The sequence below is a fragment of the Perna viridis genome, chromosome 1, assembly GCF_037379345.1.
Source record: "Perna viridis isolate PV_CMFRI_1.1 ecotype Kerala chromosome 1, ASM3737934v1, whole genome shotgun sequence".
In the NCBI taxonomy this organism is placed as follows: domain Eukaryota; kingdom Metazoa; phylum Mollusca; class Bivalvia; order Mytilida; family Mytilidae; genus Perna; species Perna viridis.
The window spans coordinates 34185040-34201344 of NC_142445.1; the positions used below are offsets into that span (position 1 = coordinate 34185040).

General features: G+C 34.6%; 1 protein-coding gene and 1 pseudogene across 1 annotated transcript; both read right to left on the reverse strand.

Annotated features, from left to right (window-relative positions):
- Positions 1–9888: 9888 nt before the first annotated feature.
- Positions 9889–11284, reverse strand: LOC148628472 (uncharacterized). Its single transcript, XM_088588055.1, has one exon. It carries the CDS (start codon positions 10858–10860, stop codon positions 10228–10230), a length of 633 nt encoding a protein of 210 aa, XP_088444181.1. The 5' UTR covers positions 10861–11284; the 3' UTR covers positions 9889–10227.
- A 167-nt stretch (positions 11285–11451) lies between these two features.
- LOC148628473 (uncharacterized) lies at positions 11452–16103 on the reverse strand (annotated as a pseudogene).
- Positions 16104–16305: the final 202 nt, after the last annotated feature.

Genomic DNA, 16305 nt, shown 5'->3' on the forward strand with positions numbered 1-16305 from the left:
CCAGTAGTACTGGTAATCTTGTTCAGATTTTTCTAGGGACTTGACAATGAGTAAGAGCTGGTGATTCGACCACTAGATTTACAGTTTGTTTTATCTTTATTAGAAGAACTCCGGGTCTCATCAACGATTTGGGTTCCTACATTTTGCAGAAGATCATAAAAACAAACACAAAAAACAAAAAACAAAAACGGCGAAGCGTAGATTACTTACGAGAAAAATCTGCAACCATATGTTTTGACAGACTGACGAAAAAGTATGAAACAATAAATCCTCGACTAAAAATGTATTGAGGCAAAGTGTGTAATCATAGGTTTTTCGTTTCCATATGCAGTATCGGCTTGCGTTGAATTGTCGGACGAAAGAGGTAGACTGACCAGCCGACGTCGTTCAGGTATTTAGACACTGACTACCAAACTAACAGTCGTAGGATAGATATTAGTAAAACCAATAAAGGTAAATCGTTTAAACTTAATATCTAACATTCTGACATAGTAGTAGTCTACTTTTCTGATCCGAACTATGCACAAAGTTCGAACCACCTCCCCGAGACAAAAAAGCTTTTAGCTCCTTTGACTTACTCAAGTTAAATTCATCGGTGTTGGATTTGGCTTCCTACTTCCATATTTTTTTTATTTGAGTACTTCTAGTATTAAACTTATTTTTTAATTACTTCTATGTCCTATATACCAGTCGACCCCATATACCAGAAAACTTCATATGGATAGTGTAAGTGCAATATTTGCTGTTATAACACATGATTTCGTATTTTTCTTCTCAACAACAAACAAATCCTGACCCCAAATACCTGTGATCGATATCCCACAACTTTTTGTCTGTTTTATATATATAATACCATTTGATTTACTTTATCACTATCGGGCAATATCAATTTCAAAGAGCAAAGTACCAGAACCCCGCCTCACAGCCATCAAAAAGTACTAGAGTGGTGTGTTAGTTTGTTATGTTTTGGGTTCTTATTGTTGTTGTTGTTATGTTTTGTTATTTTTTTTTGTTGTTATGATTTTTTTTTTTTTTTTTTTGGGGGGGGGGTTTTTTTATTATTTTTTTTTTTTTTTTTGTTTTGGTATTTTGTTGTTGTTATGTTTTGAGGTTTTTTTATTGTTATGTTTTGTTTTTTTTTTTTTTTTTTTTTGGGGGGGTGTTGTGTTTAATTTTTTTTGTTTTTTTGTTTTTTGTTTTGTTTGTTTTAACCACTAACTCCATAAACAGTAGGCATTTCTATCCTTCTTAATTAATAAACTAAAATATTTCGGGAAAATCCACCTAGATGTTCTTAAGTTGCGCCTAGACGAAAGCTGAATTTTATACGCAACTCTATACAACCATGTACAACCACTCTTTAACTTGCGAGAAAAACCGTCTTCTAAAACATGTCACTGGTTTAAATCCTTAGATATTCATATATTCATTCTTTATATTGTTCTTGTGAACATAACAACTTTCAATAATGCAGAAACATAACATGAATCCATAACTCATTCCAAAATATTTAGACATTCAGTACATGAGTTTTCGAGGAGCAAAACGTGAGCATAACCTGATTTATCATCTACACAAGTCATGATACAATTTTAGAAACCAACCTAGTGGCTTCCTTGAGTGCATCTTAAACGAAAGGCTTATCCATTATCCATGAATTCAAAAGCCTTTCGTCATGGCACAACCGGGATTAGGAGACTCAATAGTAACAGGGAGCAGTAAATGTGGGGATTCACACTCTCCTACTCTTCCCATAGTAATAATGAACCATTACCTAAACTATCTAAAAGGATGGATCTTATAAATGCTAAATAATCTTTACAAATTGGACAATTTGGAAAGTACTCAAGTGGAGGAGTGTTAGAGTTATACGATTTCCCTTTAAAGTCACAATGAATATGCTTGAAAAAATTCCCTATTTGTACACCATTCCTTAACCAATCAGAAACTGCATCATCTGGGCCAAGTTTTTCACATTCTTCTATATATCTATGCACATTGCCAGCACCAAAATAATTGGGATCTTTGAAGGGCAGTAATGCAATATCAAAAATGTCATTTTCAGCAATTTCCTCAGCCGTTGGAGACTGGAGAACATTTCCCCTGTAATTTACCCACCGTTCTTTTCCATCAGTAATTTTCACTATATCAGGCTCAAAATTGGAAAAGATTTCCCAATCGTGAATATCAGGAAGAAATATTTGCTTTTTAACTTCTCTCTGATAAATCTAGAATAAATGAAAGGAAAAAAAATACAAAAAAGATGAAAATTACAGACGAAAATGCTCTCCAACTCCATTCCGCGTAACCATGAAGCCAGCAGAGGATTAGACCCTCTTGGAAAAGATGCTAGAAAACAAAAAAACAAACAAAAAACAAAAAACAAACACCTATCTGGACATTGACTACAAAATGATCTTTAGATCGACAAATATAGCACACATTTCTCAAGTCTCAACGCGACCTCGGATCCGGACTATTAAAACCTGCACCAAATGGAACTGAAAACATCGGAGCCATACCAGGGTAAGCGTGTCCCAACGGAGCCGGAAAGTAGAAGGCTAGAAACCACTAATTCCACTTCCCATAGGCTTCAATGCTAATTTCACAATATTCAATGGCTTCTCTGGACTTTATCTTAACTTTAACCTGCAGAGGACTATATATCAGCATGATTCTACATATGTCAGCTCACAATCCTCAGAATGGCATGTGGGGTTAGCAGACTTGCAGTGCAGTACTGGTCACCGGAAGTGAAGTGTCTATAAATAGCATGGGAAATCCCAGTGTTTTCATAAGATAGGGGTATATATAGAAATCATTATGGAGATTAGGCTTCACATCACAAGAAGCAAAATGCACCTATAAATTGTACAGAAATGTTTTTCCTTTCAGAAACTGTTTAATTTTTTTAAATAAGATGAGAACTTTTTTCACAGCACTATGAGGAACAGGGGTAATTTCTGTGTAGGACTACTTTTGCGTACGTTCCAAATGCTCTTTGGTTGAATTGGTGGTCTGTAACCTAGAAGGGAGGAAAACTAAAGGTACGGTAGGTACGTCATTATCAGGAGATTTTGATTCATGACTGAAGTTTTCACCCATTCCACAACAGCAGCAGAAATCTTTTTGTCTCCGGTAGAACCTAATAACTTTAAGCACAATGAACAAATGTCAAGGTTATTCTCATACTGCCTGCAAGTTTGTGGAGTCTTACTAAAAGACTCTGTATCTCCATGCCTTGGATATTATAAATGTTACTCGTATTTGAATAAGCTTTCTAAAGATAACGATTCATATGAGGTATAGGACCTCGTTCCCAGGCAGTACTCTGTTTCAAAATATATTTATACAAAACAAATTTCTCCAGCAATAACATATCAACTTTAAAATGAAATTTATAGACAGGCGTTAAGGCTAAGAATGCAAAAAAAAGAAGTAAATTTTAAACGCTTCCCGTATTTAGAAATATTTGTTTTCATGACTTGAAAAATACTTGATTAACAAGATAATTCTTTCTAACCATAAATTAATTTCAAATTAACTGTCAGCAAAATTATTGACATAACCCATATTCGTCCCATTATAGGTTACAGACCACCAATTCAACCAATGAGCATTTGGAACGTACGCAAAAATAGTCCTAAGCAGAAATTACCCCTGTTCCTCATAGTGCTGTGGAAAAAGTTCTCATCTCATTTGAAAAATTTAAACAGGTTTCTGAAAGGAAAAACATTTCTGTACATTTTATAGGTGCATTTTGCTTCTTATGATGTGAAGCCTAATCTCCGTAATGATTTCTAAATATACCCCTATCTTGTGAAAATACTGGGATTTCCCGTGCTATTTATAGACACTTCACTTCCGGTGACCAGTACTGCACTGCAAGTCTGCTAACCCCACATGCCATTCTGAGGATTGTGAGCTGACATATGTAGAATCATGCTGATGTATAGTCCACTGCAGGTTAAAGTTAAGGTAAAGTCCAGAGAAGCCATTGAATATTGTGAAATTAGCATAGAAGCCTATGGGAAGTGGAATTAGTGGTTTTTAGCCTATATAGCTTAAACCGAAGCTACCGTCCAAGGTAAAAATGAACCAATAAACAAAGCTCAAGGAAAATAACTAGTAAATCCCAAAAATTCCCGCCAGAACTGTAGCACGTGCAAAGTAAAACTAGGTGAATCAAAAATGAAAAACAGAAATAATACAGACCGTACCAAAAGTGAATAAGGGAAACAAGACTGTTCAACGGTGTCATCCTGGTTTGCATACATTTAATTACCATTCTAATTAAATAGTTAAGTAAACAAAAAAGACAATGGGTTCATACACCTTGAGGACCTATAGTTTGTTTTAAATATGTACAATGAAATGCATAATATTTTTTTTTTACCTGCAGAAAATATATGTTGGCATTCTGTTGAGTTTTGTTTTAGTATTGATTGCGTGTTTTATTTAATGTGTACATTTGTCCCTCATTTCTAATAGTCCTATAAAAAATAAGTAAAACATTATTTTTTAATAAATATTTTAATAACAAAATCAACAACACAAGATAAGGGACAATACAATTCATTTTCAGATAGCTTGAATCACAACAAATAAAATAAATAATTTGCATATACTAAGAATACATATACAACATTTAAGACCCATTGTATCAGTTGCAGCATTAAAATAAATATAAAATCAGGTTAAATTATCCGAAATGACAAAGCATGAAATATATTACAATGCTTGTATTGTATAAAAGTTCACTAATTAAGATGTAGTAAGTGAGAAGCGGCATCTGCGTAGTCTATCACAGTCATAATCCGCTGCTGATATCTGTCTTTGAGTTGCTGTAGTTGTGTGTTGATGTGTTGGTAAACTGGTGTAGTGGAAGAAACATCCTTTGATGGTCACACCTGGAAATACAGTAGTGGCGGCATTATTGGTGGCAATCTCGTAGTCGATGAATACAGTCTGAGGTTGAAGTACAATGCTGAGTTGGCGAGATATCTCTTTGATGTGGCTGTAGAATCTGATGTAGGTTGTCTTTGCCTGGCAGTAAGCCAAATACTAGTGGAAACATGGAACCGTCGATCATAGCATGGATAGTGTATAGTTGATAAACAGTATGGTTTAATCCTGGTAGTTGAAAATATAAGCATGCGTTGGTGAATGTTGTCATCAGGCAGTAGAAATTGTTCCCCAGCAGTAGTTGTACACCATTTGTCTTGGAGGTTGATGTCTATGGTAGTTTTTGGTAATGCGGGTCTGGTCAGTGATCTCTGGTGGTAAAGTGAAGTTTTAATTGAGTAATATGTAGGTAGCTGTTCTACCATCTGCCTGGTATCGTCGTTCCACTCTGGTGTGCGTAGTTTCACTGCGTCATCCTCGTAGATTGTTGGTACTGGTGTGACCTCGGATTTAGATCAGTCTTTCATTGTCTGTATTACCCTTATGACATCAATTTTGGATTGGTTGCTTGGGTGGTTGTGTTGGTATCCACGTTTGACCAGATGGCCATCATGCGTGTTGACTGTAGCAGGACATGTGTTGATGACACATTGCCAATATATGCATGTGTTGCGTTGACTTCTGATGCTGTAGCGATACCCATCTAAGACTAAGCTGTCTTTGCCAAACTTGTTTTTAACAAATTCAAGTGCTCGTAGTTGTGCGAATGCCATTTTTACTTGGAAGCTTAACACTAAGGAATGTAATAAATTTCAACAGACATTAATTAAGGATAAACTATAAAACTAACTTTACAGTTTTAATTTTTTTTATTTCATTAAGTTCATAATTTATTATGTAAATAATTGTATTTTTGTACTATAATCCCAATATTGACAACATGTATTAAAATAAAATATTAAATCATGAAATATTTCATTTAAAACATCATCAAGTTTATTTTGATATTCTCATAACAATATCTTAAGATTTTAAGTACAATTCTTCAGGTAAAATACAGGTGCAATTAAGGTGACCAATAAAGAACAGACTATAATGATTAAAACAACAATTTCGTCTTTGTTTATTTAAACCTGTAATTAAATGTATGCAAACCAGGATTAAACCTGTTCAACACGGCAAGACTCAAAATTGCCGCACAAAAAATAGAAACAAGAAAACAAAAGTAAATGCCCCCGGCTATACCTCCTGATAAAAGAAAATAAAAAATTATAAGAAAAAACGTGTCTCCGGCTAAACCTCGTGACACAACAACTAAAAACAAAGGTAACCTCCGGCTATACCTCCTGGTTACTGCACACAATTAACAAAGTAAATAATCACTTACTATCAAAAGGGTAACAAGATTGCTAAAATATCGAGTAAAAAAGAAAATATGCCGCTAGAAAAAGAGAAAGCGAGAGGACAGTAAACGACTGTGATTAAGATGTGTTCGCTTACTTCTCGTGTGACGTCAAATAGGATAACCACAGATGCTAACTGTAAAAAATCAACGAAACATGACAGCTTATGATTAATTTCAACGACAAACCTTATAAGATTTTCATACCATATTAATATTTAAGTTTATATTCCATAAGCAATAGCAGGTCAATGGGGTTCGGTACCCCTCCCTTTAGTTGGAAAATTTTATTATTTTGTATCTTTGCATGTGGTGCTTCTATCTCTCAACAATTATTCCAGCTCACCATAGTTACGCAGATTTCTTTAAATTAAAAAAAAAACAAGCGAAACTTTTTACATTATGAATGTCACCTCCAGAATTGAGTAACCATTTAAAAAGTTCCACGTCCGTCATTATGATCTGCATGCTGACTGGTGGGGTTTTTTTTCTGAAGAAAAGCTGAGGGCGCTCCTTCTTACAGGTTCACCCCATGTTCCATTATGAAGATTCAGTAATTCTTTAACATATGTCCATCTTTCGTATATTTTCATCATGCTCAAAGTTTGGCATAGATGGTAAACAAGCTGACTGTACGGGCGCCGAATTGGACTCTTGCGGTTTTGTACTCAAAATTCAATTTTGTACAGACAAAAGTGAATTTTGTTCACCAAAAATGAGTTCAGATTCACAAAATTTATGACATACTACAAATTTAAATTTTGTCATACAAAGTAATCTTTTAGTGGACAAAATTTATTTTTGTCATGACAGAGTTCATTTTTGTATCACAGACTTTACTTTTGTTGCCTGATTTGGATATTGGATAACAAAAGTCAATTTTGTACGCAATTTAGTTTAGTTTGGATTCTGTGAACTAATTAGCATACATAACTGAAATATTATGACAAAATTAAATTGTGTCACAAAATTCATCTTTGTGTTTTCAAAATCGAATCCTGTCACTTTTGCATGCAATTTAATACAAAAGTTAATTTTGTGTCACAAAAGTCAATGTTGTATGCAAATTAATTCTCTCATCACGATTTTGTAAGGTTTCTCATTGGATATACTAATCGCGGTCTCGCAGACGCAGGTTTCTGATTACCCCGAGCAAGGACGTATCATAAGGATGATGAACTATTCTGCAAAAGTAAATAATACCTAATAAAGTATTACTTACTTTTGCAGAACAGCACATCAACCATATGATATGCACTTGCTCGAAGTAATCGGAAACCTGCGAGACCCGGTTACTACATATATATCCAGTGAGAGGCCTTATTACAAAATCGTAATTCATTTGCATATATCCAAAGGATTCTGTAAACTAATTTGCATACAAATTGACTTTTCTGACACAAAATTGAATGTTGTGACACAATACTGATTTTGATTACAAACAAGATCAAGTCCCGTTCGGCGCCCCGTAGACTGTCATTTTTTGGGAACTATGACAGCAAAACTTCCATGTCAGACATCGCACACGCACATGCAGACGTTACGCACGCTATTGTGGCACATTCGGTAACGTCAGAATTCGACGTTTGTCGACACTTTTCGTTTCTTGCTTGGCTTGCTTGCTTATTGAAACACGGGTACAGTAAAGCAAAATATACAATAATTTCTGATTGGTAGCAATTAAAACATCTTGAACATTTCTTAGAAAAAATGAACAATTTAAATAAATTTGATCATCAGTACTACCGGTAAATCAAATTTGCACATGCATGTGCACCGCAGCGTGGAATGCATATATGCACACACTGTCTGTCTAGAGAGGGAAAATTGCAACTTTCTCCTGCGATAAATTAAAATGTGCATTTTGATATACATGTATGATTTTATGTTGCATGTACCAATAGCATAATTTGGCCCAATCACAACTTAGTATTTCGATTGAAAGAGCTTTCTATTCTTCAGAAAATCGGGCTTTCATCAACATCCATTAGATAGCCGCTCATTGATGAAGATTTTCATTTCATTTGCTCATTTGCGTTCTTCAAAATAAAAAATGTTCATGATTCCTATTCTACATTCATTTTATCTATTAGCATTCTGCTTTTTAAACCTTTTTAAAGTTCTGTCAACTTTATTTCGCGTTTCAGTCATTCCACTATAAGAATTTATTCTATTCTTTTTTTTTTTGGTTTATCTTTCGTTTGTTAATAACCCAAAAGAAAGACCCTTTACGTCTTTTTGAATCCCAATGATTTCGATTTTTTTGTCTCTTTCAGTTGCATGTTCTATACTTGTAATTGCAGAGACGAGTATAAGTGTCTGGTTCTTGTTATCTAAAGAAAAACGTGGCGACAGACATGTAGTGGTCCTGTAAGGCTCGACAGAAAAGGGGATTAGTTTGTGTTCCACGTGTAGTAAACCAAATTAAAAGTTTAGATGAACATTTAATATAATTTATAGACTTATCGAAGAAGAAATCTGTGACCAAATCGAGAGATTTATTCTGTATTATTGAAAGCTTGTGTTGGATAGTAAAAACAACACACAAAGGTAAACAAATATGTCAGCCATAAACGAAAAATAAAACTGAACTCACTCCAAAAACTCCTGGCCCTGTTACAACTGGTATCAAGAGAAACCAACCTGATAGCCCATATGATTGGTCACCTAATTTGAGACAAACTGAGCGCCAAATAAAAGCACGACAGAATGATACTGCGTTTTCTGACACATCTGTAATAGAACAAAATCCCATTTCAAACATGGTTAGATCTGATTCCACCACCATTCAAATATCAGCCATTGTCGTCTCTGTTCTAAACAGTCCTGATGTTATTGACTTACTCATTCCCAGCATTGTAAAAAAGGTAATAGAATCACTAGAAACAAAAATAACAAAAATAGTTGATGAAAAACTATCACAGTATAAAGAAGATATCCAAAAGCAAGAACATCTTAATAAAGTCCAAGCTTCAGATATCTGAGATTTGAACACTGAGCTACGTAAAATGAAAGATCTTGAAAATCGAATAGAAGAGCAAGAGCAATACTGGCGACGGACATCTCTTCGCTTCAACAATGTGCCTGTACCAGTTGACGAAGAAGGCAATATCGTACAACCCGACGACTCTGATAAAATTGTGTTAGACATCATCAAAAAAGATCTGAAGGTAGAAAACATCACTATCAATGACATCGGTAGAACGCATCCCATAGGGGCGGTAAAGGATGGCAAATGTTCCATTATTGTTCGCTTTATCAGCTACAGAAAACGTGCAATGTTTTTTTTTTTTTTTTTCTAGCAAGCGGCTTCTTAGAAATAATGTCAACAAAATCTTCATAACAGAAAATCTGACCAAAAAGGTTTATGGAATTCTTAAAAAACAAAACTGAACGATGAAATCCACACTTACTGGACCCATGATGAAACAATTTTGTACAAACGAACTGAACGTGGAAGAATTTAGAAGATTCGCAATGACCGGGATGTCCTCGATTTCGAAGATTTCTAACAATTGTTTCATTATCATGACGTTGACTTTTGTAATAAAAAAATAACAATAACGCAATTATATCTCATGTCCATTTAATCCTTATCTACGTTTTTTTACGCTTTACATTAAAGATTGTAGTATCGTAAAATTGACCTCTATAGTGAGGTCATCCAATCATTATGTCTAGCCAAACAAACCGGTTTGACAACTTTCACTCAATTTTGAAACTTTGACAATTTCTTCAACCTTTAACGCCATGGAGAATGAACAAAAATCATACTATCATATTAGTAACGTATAGCATATTTACTATATATCTGTCATATATATGGCAACACGACAGAGCCGAGGGCTGAACCAAAGAAAGGGAAAATGAAAATACAAGCTAAAAACAAAATTTTGTCTAGCTAAATTACTACGAAATCCCTATAAACCTAAATTTTGCGAAACTCTCAACAAGTCATTCACGGAATCTTTTACAAAACCGTCTTTCGCTGTCTCTGATCCCCATCTGCCATGTCTCTTAAACAGGCGACCAGGGATGCCCAAGTTCGCACATATACTCGCACCGCCAGACCTTAAACTATGAAGGCCATATTTTTTAATGTCAGGAACGAATGGTTGAAAAGCTTCTATGAAAAGCTCACGCATTCTAGAATATGATAGTGGTTCGTTCTCCTCGCGCAGCACATAACCATCCTTACACTTTGATAGATTTCGGAAAATAAACGAACCTGAATTCATTGGGAAATTTGTCCACTGTAAATATAATTCCATAATTTTAACTGGACACAAATTTGAACTAATCCGGGAAATCAAAACCCAATTTCCATCTCGGTAAATATCCGTTTTACTTTTTTGTATAAAAATGGACATATATAGATCATTAATTACTAAATCACTTCTACGAATATTAAGTAATTCTGAAACTCTCAAAAACCCGACAAATGCAACAAGACAAGCACAAATAATACCTTGATTGTACACATTACCAACGGAAAATAACGAACTGTACATATTTTGCATTAATTCTGGCGTAATTGGTTCTTTCTTGCTCATTTTAGTCGCTAAACGACGTTTTGACCCCTCTAACACATTTAAAACTAAAGCGGATTCCACAGGCGAATTGTTCGATCCTAATAAAGAATGAATCCATTTCAAACTGTAAAAAGCTTGGATAACGGGACTTGCAGTAGAGCAAGACTGTATTAATGAAGCCAAATAAAGAGCTACATGAAAAGGTTTCGCCGGTAAAATGTCGGAACTACTGATTCCATCTACCTACAGCCAATTTTCTCCATCGTAAAAAATCGTGAAAATAACCATTCGTTGTAGATACTGCACGTGACTCCAAAAGTAAATCTGGTAGTAAATTCACTGTACTGGATAAATTACTTGGCAAATTCTCAACTTCGGTACTAAACGCCTGCAAAAATACATGTGTAAACATAACAAAACTATGAGTATTAATTGTTTGTCAAAACAGTGTATAGTTAACTATAACAAATATATTATATAAACATGCAAATACATGTTGCAAATAATATAAAACTATCATATGTATCTGTATTCAAACAAATTCAGATTTTAAAAGAAAAGAATACAAATCAAGAGAGATCTTTCAAAAATACTAGATCGGAGAGATCTAATTCACCGAAAATCTAGTCGTAATGCTAACATACGAAAAGTCTGATCAACATTGCCGAAATTGGCTTTCTTACTTCTACCTGGTATATAGACATCCCTGTTAGTAGGAAACTTCTACCTGGTATATAGGCATCCCTGTTAGTAGGAAGACCTATAAAATATTTAACCTCAGTTATAAAACCATCACCAGAAGGACAAAGCATTGGTCAGTAACTGGCAGAGGGCCAGTAAGGTAAAATCAAAGATCCAACAGCTCCACACTGTCGCATATAAACTAATACGCATGGGATCACTGAAATAGGAGGAACAAAAAGACCATTGATCCCTCGCCAGTCAACCGTGAATGCGTCAACACCAGTTGAATACACATTCTGGAATAAAACACTGCCAATTTTAAATTGTCATCAGATGCAAACCAATCAATTTCACGAGGACCCCAGAGGGACTCCACAATATTAAAAACTAAATCTGAAATGCCCCAATCATCGGGGTCTACTATTCGACTTAAATAGTCTGCCCTTTCATTCTCGCCTCTAGGGATCCAGAACATGTCAATGTTCACACCATGTTTAATACAGATAGTAAAAAATGTCTAATGCTAATCTCTGCAAAACTGACTTGGTACTACCCTTACTGACAATGTTTTGATTATCTGTAAACCTTTTATAGTTTTTCCAGACAAAAATTGAATTAATGACAAAAATACATTTCTGACTGCAGTCAATTCCTTCCAAGTAAAACTACTGCCAAACTCAAATTCAGACCACATTCCATGAGCTATACTGTATGGGTTCTCGACACAATACCCTCCATACCCAATGTTACTGGCATTACTATATACTATGGATTGGCAAGAAACGTCAGTTTTAAAATGTTTAACATTTACCATGTTTATATTATGCCTCCAAAAGTTTATCTGTTCAATACTATCAGTAGATAAATGAATGTAGCTATTCCATGAAGGTGCACTATTTATATCAATGGATAAATGTTTTGTCATTAAATATGCAATGTTACCAACTACCAAAGAGGTAGAAATAAATTGGCCAACAAATGAAGCTACTTTCCTAACAAAAACTGTGCCTCTTTTGGCTAACAAATCGTCTATTTCAGTAATAGTGTTCATAATCTTCTGAATACAATTTTCAGGAATACTAAAAAATCCACTATCAGTGTCAATGTGTACCTAACCAAACAAGTGTTTTTGTTGGTGTACACAGCGATTTTTCAGCTTTAGGAACAAACCCACTATGAATTAAGTCATTTTTCACTTGCATACCTATAGATTTACAAGATTCCTCATCATCGTGTACACCTAATCCATCGTCCAAATACATAATGACCTGTTTTCCTTCAATACGCCACTTTTTAATGAGTGGTCTGGTTAATTTAGTAAAAATATAGCAAGCAGTGCTCAAATCAAATGGCAATACTAAAAACTTGAAGAATTTTTTGATGCCATTAAATTGCCATGAAAATCCTAAATATTTAGTATGGAGATGAAAAATATCTACATGATGATAAGCAGAGTGGACGTCATACTTAACTGTTAATGTACTGCCTGGTCGTCCTCATGTCTTCAAATTTTACACTCTGTTTATATAAATGTTTATTAACCTCTCTTAAATCTAAGGTCAATCGCTTTTCACCGTTAGACTGAACGGACATAGTTAAAGGGTTCACTACAAAAGGAGCAAGTTTCTTCGATTAAACCCTAGCTAATAAATCTAAAATAGCTGTATCGACAAATTCCGCATGATTTAATGCTGACTTATTGTAGGTAAGCACGCTGATGTAGGATAACAGTATCAATAATAGACTGTGGTGCTCCAATATCTATCCAAAAATCAATGTTATTTTTAAGTCTGCCCTTAACTATAAGGCACGAACCATTTTCTTATGGTTGGGGGGGGGGGGGGGCTGCGATTTACAAAAAAAATATTAATTCAAATTTTGATAAAAAAAATAAAACTATTTTAAAAAGAGCTGAAAAAAAAAATAATTCAGGATTTTCAAAAAAAAAAAAATTGAAAAATATGAAAAAAAGAAGAGGAGGAAGAAGAAAATGAAAAAGAAGAAGATGAAGAAGAAAATGGAAAAGAAGATGATGGAGAAGAAGTGTGTTCAGTGCATTAAATATAGCTATTAAATTTACCATGTGTTGACTTTTATTTAGTTTATTTTCTATAGGGGTCCATGTTAATCGTGTTTTTTAGTTCTTTGTTGATTTTAGTTTTTTTGTATGCTTTATATGCGTTTGTATATATGCATGTTGGTTGTTTTATCTGATTTGCAGGCTACCGTTCATTGAAGATATATATGTCGCCTTAGGCTGTCGATTTTCCATTCCTGGTTGAGTGGTTGTCTCCTTGACATATTCCCGATTTCCATTCTTTTTATACCTTGGATTTGTAATCTCTTGATTATTTTCTGTTTTTTTTGTACCTAGCCTTTGTAATATACTAAATGATTGTACCATAGATTTAATGATTGGATATGAACTGAACACAAAACCAATAAATACCAAACACAAAACTGAAAGAAAAACATACCACTTTAATATTTCCAAAGAAAAAAAACAAAAAAGTAGATCACAACATGTGATTTTGACTAGAAATGAAGGAAAATATTGTAAATGTCTAAAACATAGTCTTCCAAGCAATGCAAGACAATGGCGGAACATAAACATTTTTTTAACGTTTTCTTTATCTGTTGGTTTTTTTTACTAGGAAGCGGGAAATATTGTCTGTTTGAACTTTGTTTTGTTTTTCTGGTCTACCACATTTTAAAACCGCCCGAGCTTTCCTCTTCTCTACTTTGTTCTTGTTTTTTTTTTGTGTGTTTTTCTTACAATCCCCTTTTCTCTAAATGAAACACCAGACCTTTCAGTGATTTTTTCTTCTTAATTATATGTTCAGCTTTATTATATATATTAAATAGTTAAGTTTAGCTAAGATGATTGTCGCGTAGCTTTTACCTATGTTTTATTAATATCATTTTATACTCATTCATGTATACATATATTATGGTGGAGTCCTGGTAGGGGGTCCAGGGGGGGGGGCGAAGCTCCGCGGAGATAGCGTTTTAGAGCATCATTTATGCCTCTCCTGGATATATGTTATCTAAAAAAAAATTGGCAAAATTAAGTGCTACGCGCCTGATGTTCTTTGTTGTGTATGTCTGTTTTCCATGTCGGGTCTTTGTCCCTGGATTACATTCTTTTGATTACTGCTATAACCTTGGTTCCCTTGATTACTCTTTCATTATAGAACTATTACTATTGACGCTAAATATCTCTAGGGACCATTTGTTGTCACTGTTCAAACCTGATATTCTCTGAAACAAAACAAAAATAATGCAAAAAGATGTTTGAGTATGTATTTACGTATGATTTTTTCAGGTATTCCTTGCTTGCGATAACATACGGAAATGGAGGACATTTTAATTGCAACATGAAAATTCAAGGATCTTGGTATCTCTATGATGGTCTAAGGGAGTACCACAGTGCAGGAACTGGCCTACAGAAACTATGCTCACCAAAAACCAAGACAAGGCTATAGACAAAATTGTTTTATATTATCGTAATAAAATATCACCTTGAACCATGTGCTTTATAATGTGCATTTTTCCTATAAGCATACGCTGGGATATTGCTCTTGCAGAGATAAAAAAACATACATTTCAGGAAATTAATAAAAAAAATAGATTAGTTTCTCAAAAAAAAATAATAATAATAATAAAAATATTTGCTGAGAGTGTAAAAAAAAATCCAATTTTATTTTGGTCTGAAAAAAAAATTAAATTAGGAAATCCCAGCCCCCCCCCACCCCCACCATAAAAAAATCATATTCAAAATAGTTGTTTATCAATTGAATGTCATTAACATAATCATTACTACTAATAAGACACTCATCTTTTAAAAGATTGCTGTGACTTGTTCTGTGCAACGGCTGGTTTACTACTGTTGACGTATTGTTAACTCGATCTGTAGTGGGTGTACGAACCACAGGAGTAGCACTGTCCCTTTTGGATCTTACCAGCGTTAAATCCTTGAACGGGGGCATTGTAGAACCAAGGTTGCTGGGGCCCACGAAAGGGCGGCTGAATAAAGCTAGGTGCATTTCCTAGGAGTGACTGATTACTGGCGCTAGGTTTTGAAGTAGAACTCCTTTCCTTAGCTTTAGCCTTCTTCTTACGAACGGCCCTGTTATCTGCGCGGATGATTTTGGCCTCATCATCGGAATCACTAGCTATGGGGTTTGCATAATACTGTTTTGCTGTGTCCCACCCGCCTTCCGAAGTGTCAACAATCTTTATGAGCTTGTTGTGGTGTTTTATTTTATCAATGGTTGCGGAAATTAGATCACGAGCATAATCAATTATCCCATTGTCTATAGCCCACAGAGACTGAACTAATTCTTCAACGTTCTCAGTATTAAAATTAAATTGGACCTTGTTACTTTCATACTTCCATTTGTAAGTAGCGTCAGTTTTCGACTTTTTGGCCTGTGACTTATCTAGTTGGTTTGCACCTTGAAGTTCTTCCAGAATTCCTGCAATTTTCTCAGTGACTTTTGCATCAATTATCGCTTCGACATCTTTGGCCTGTTGATTAACGGCATTTAACACAGTTCTTAGTGAAATACTATCATCAACTTCAGTGCCCATGCTGAAAGCAAGACGAAAAACACGAAACAAAAATTTACTAGACTAATCGAGAGGACCCTGTCGCGCGGAATGAAATTAACCGCCAAAAACTCCCGATCATGCGCAGAACATATAACGCCCCTATATGAACTGACAATTCAGACGAAATTTATTTCAGTCTAATTCACATATTCAAACGACTGAAATTAT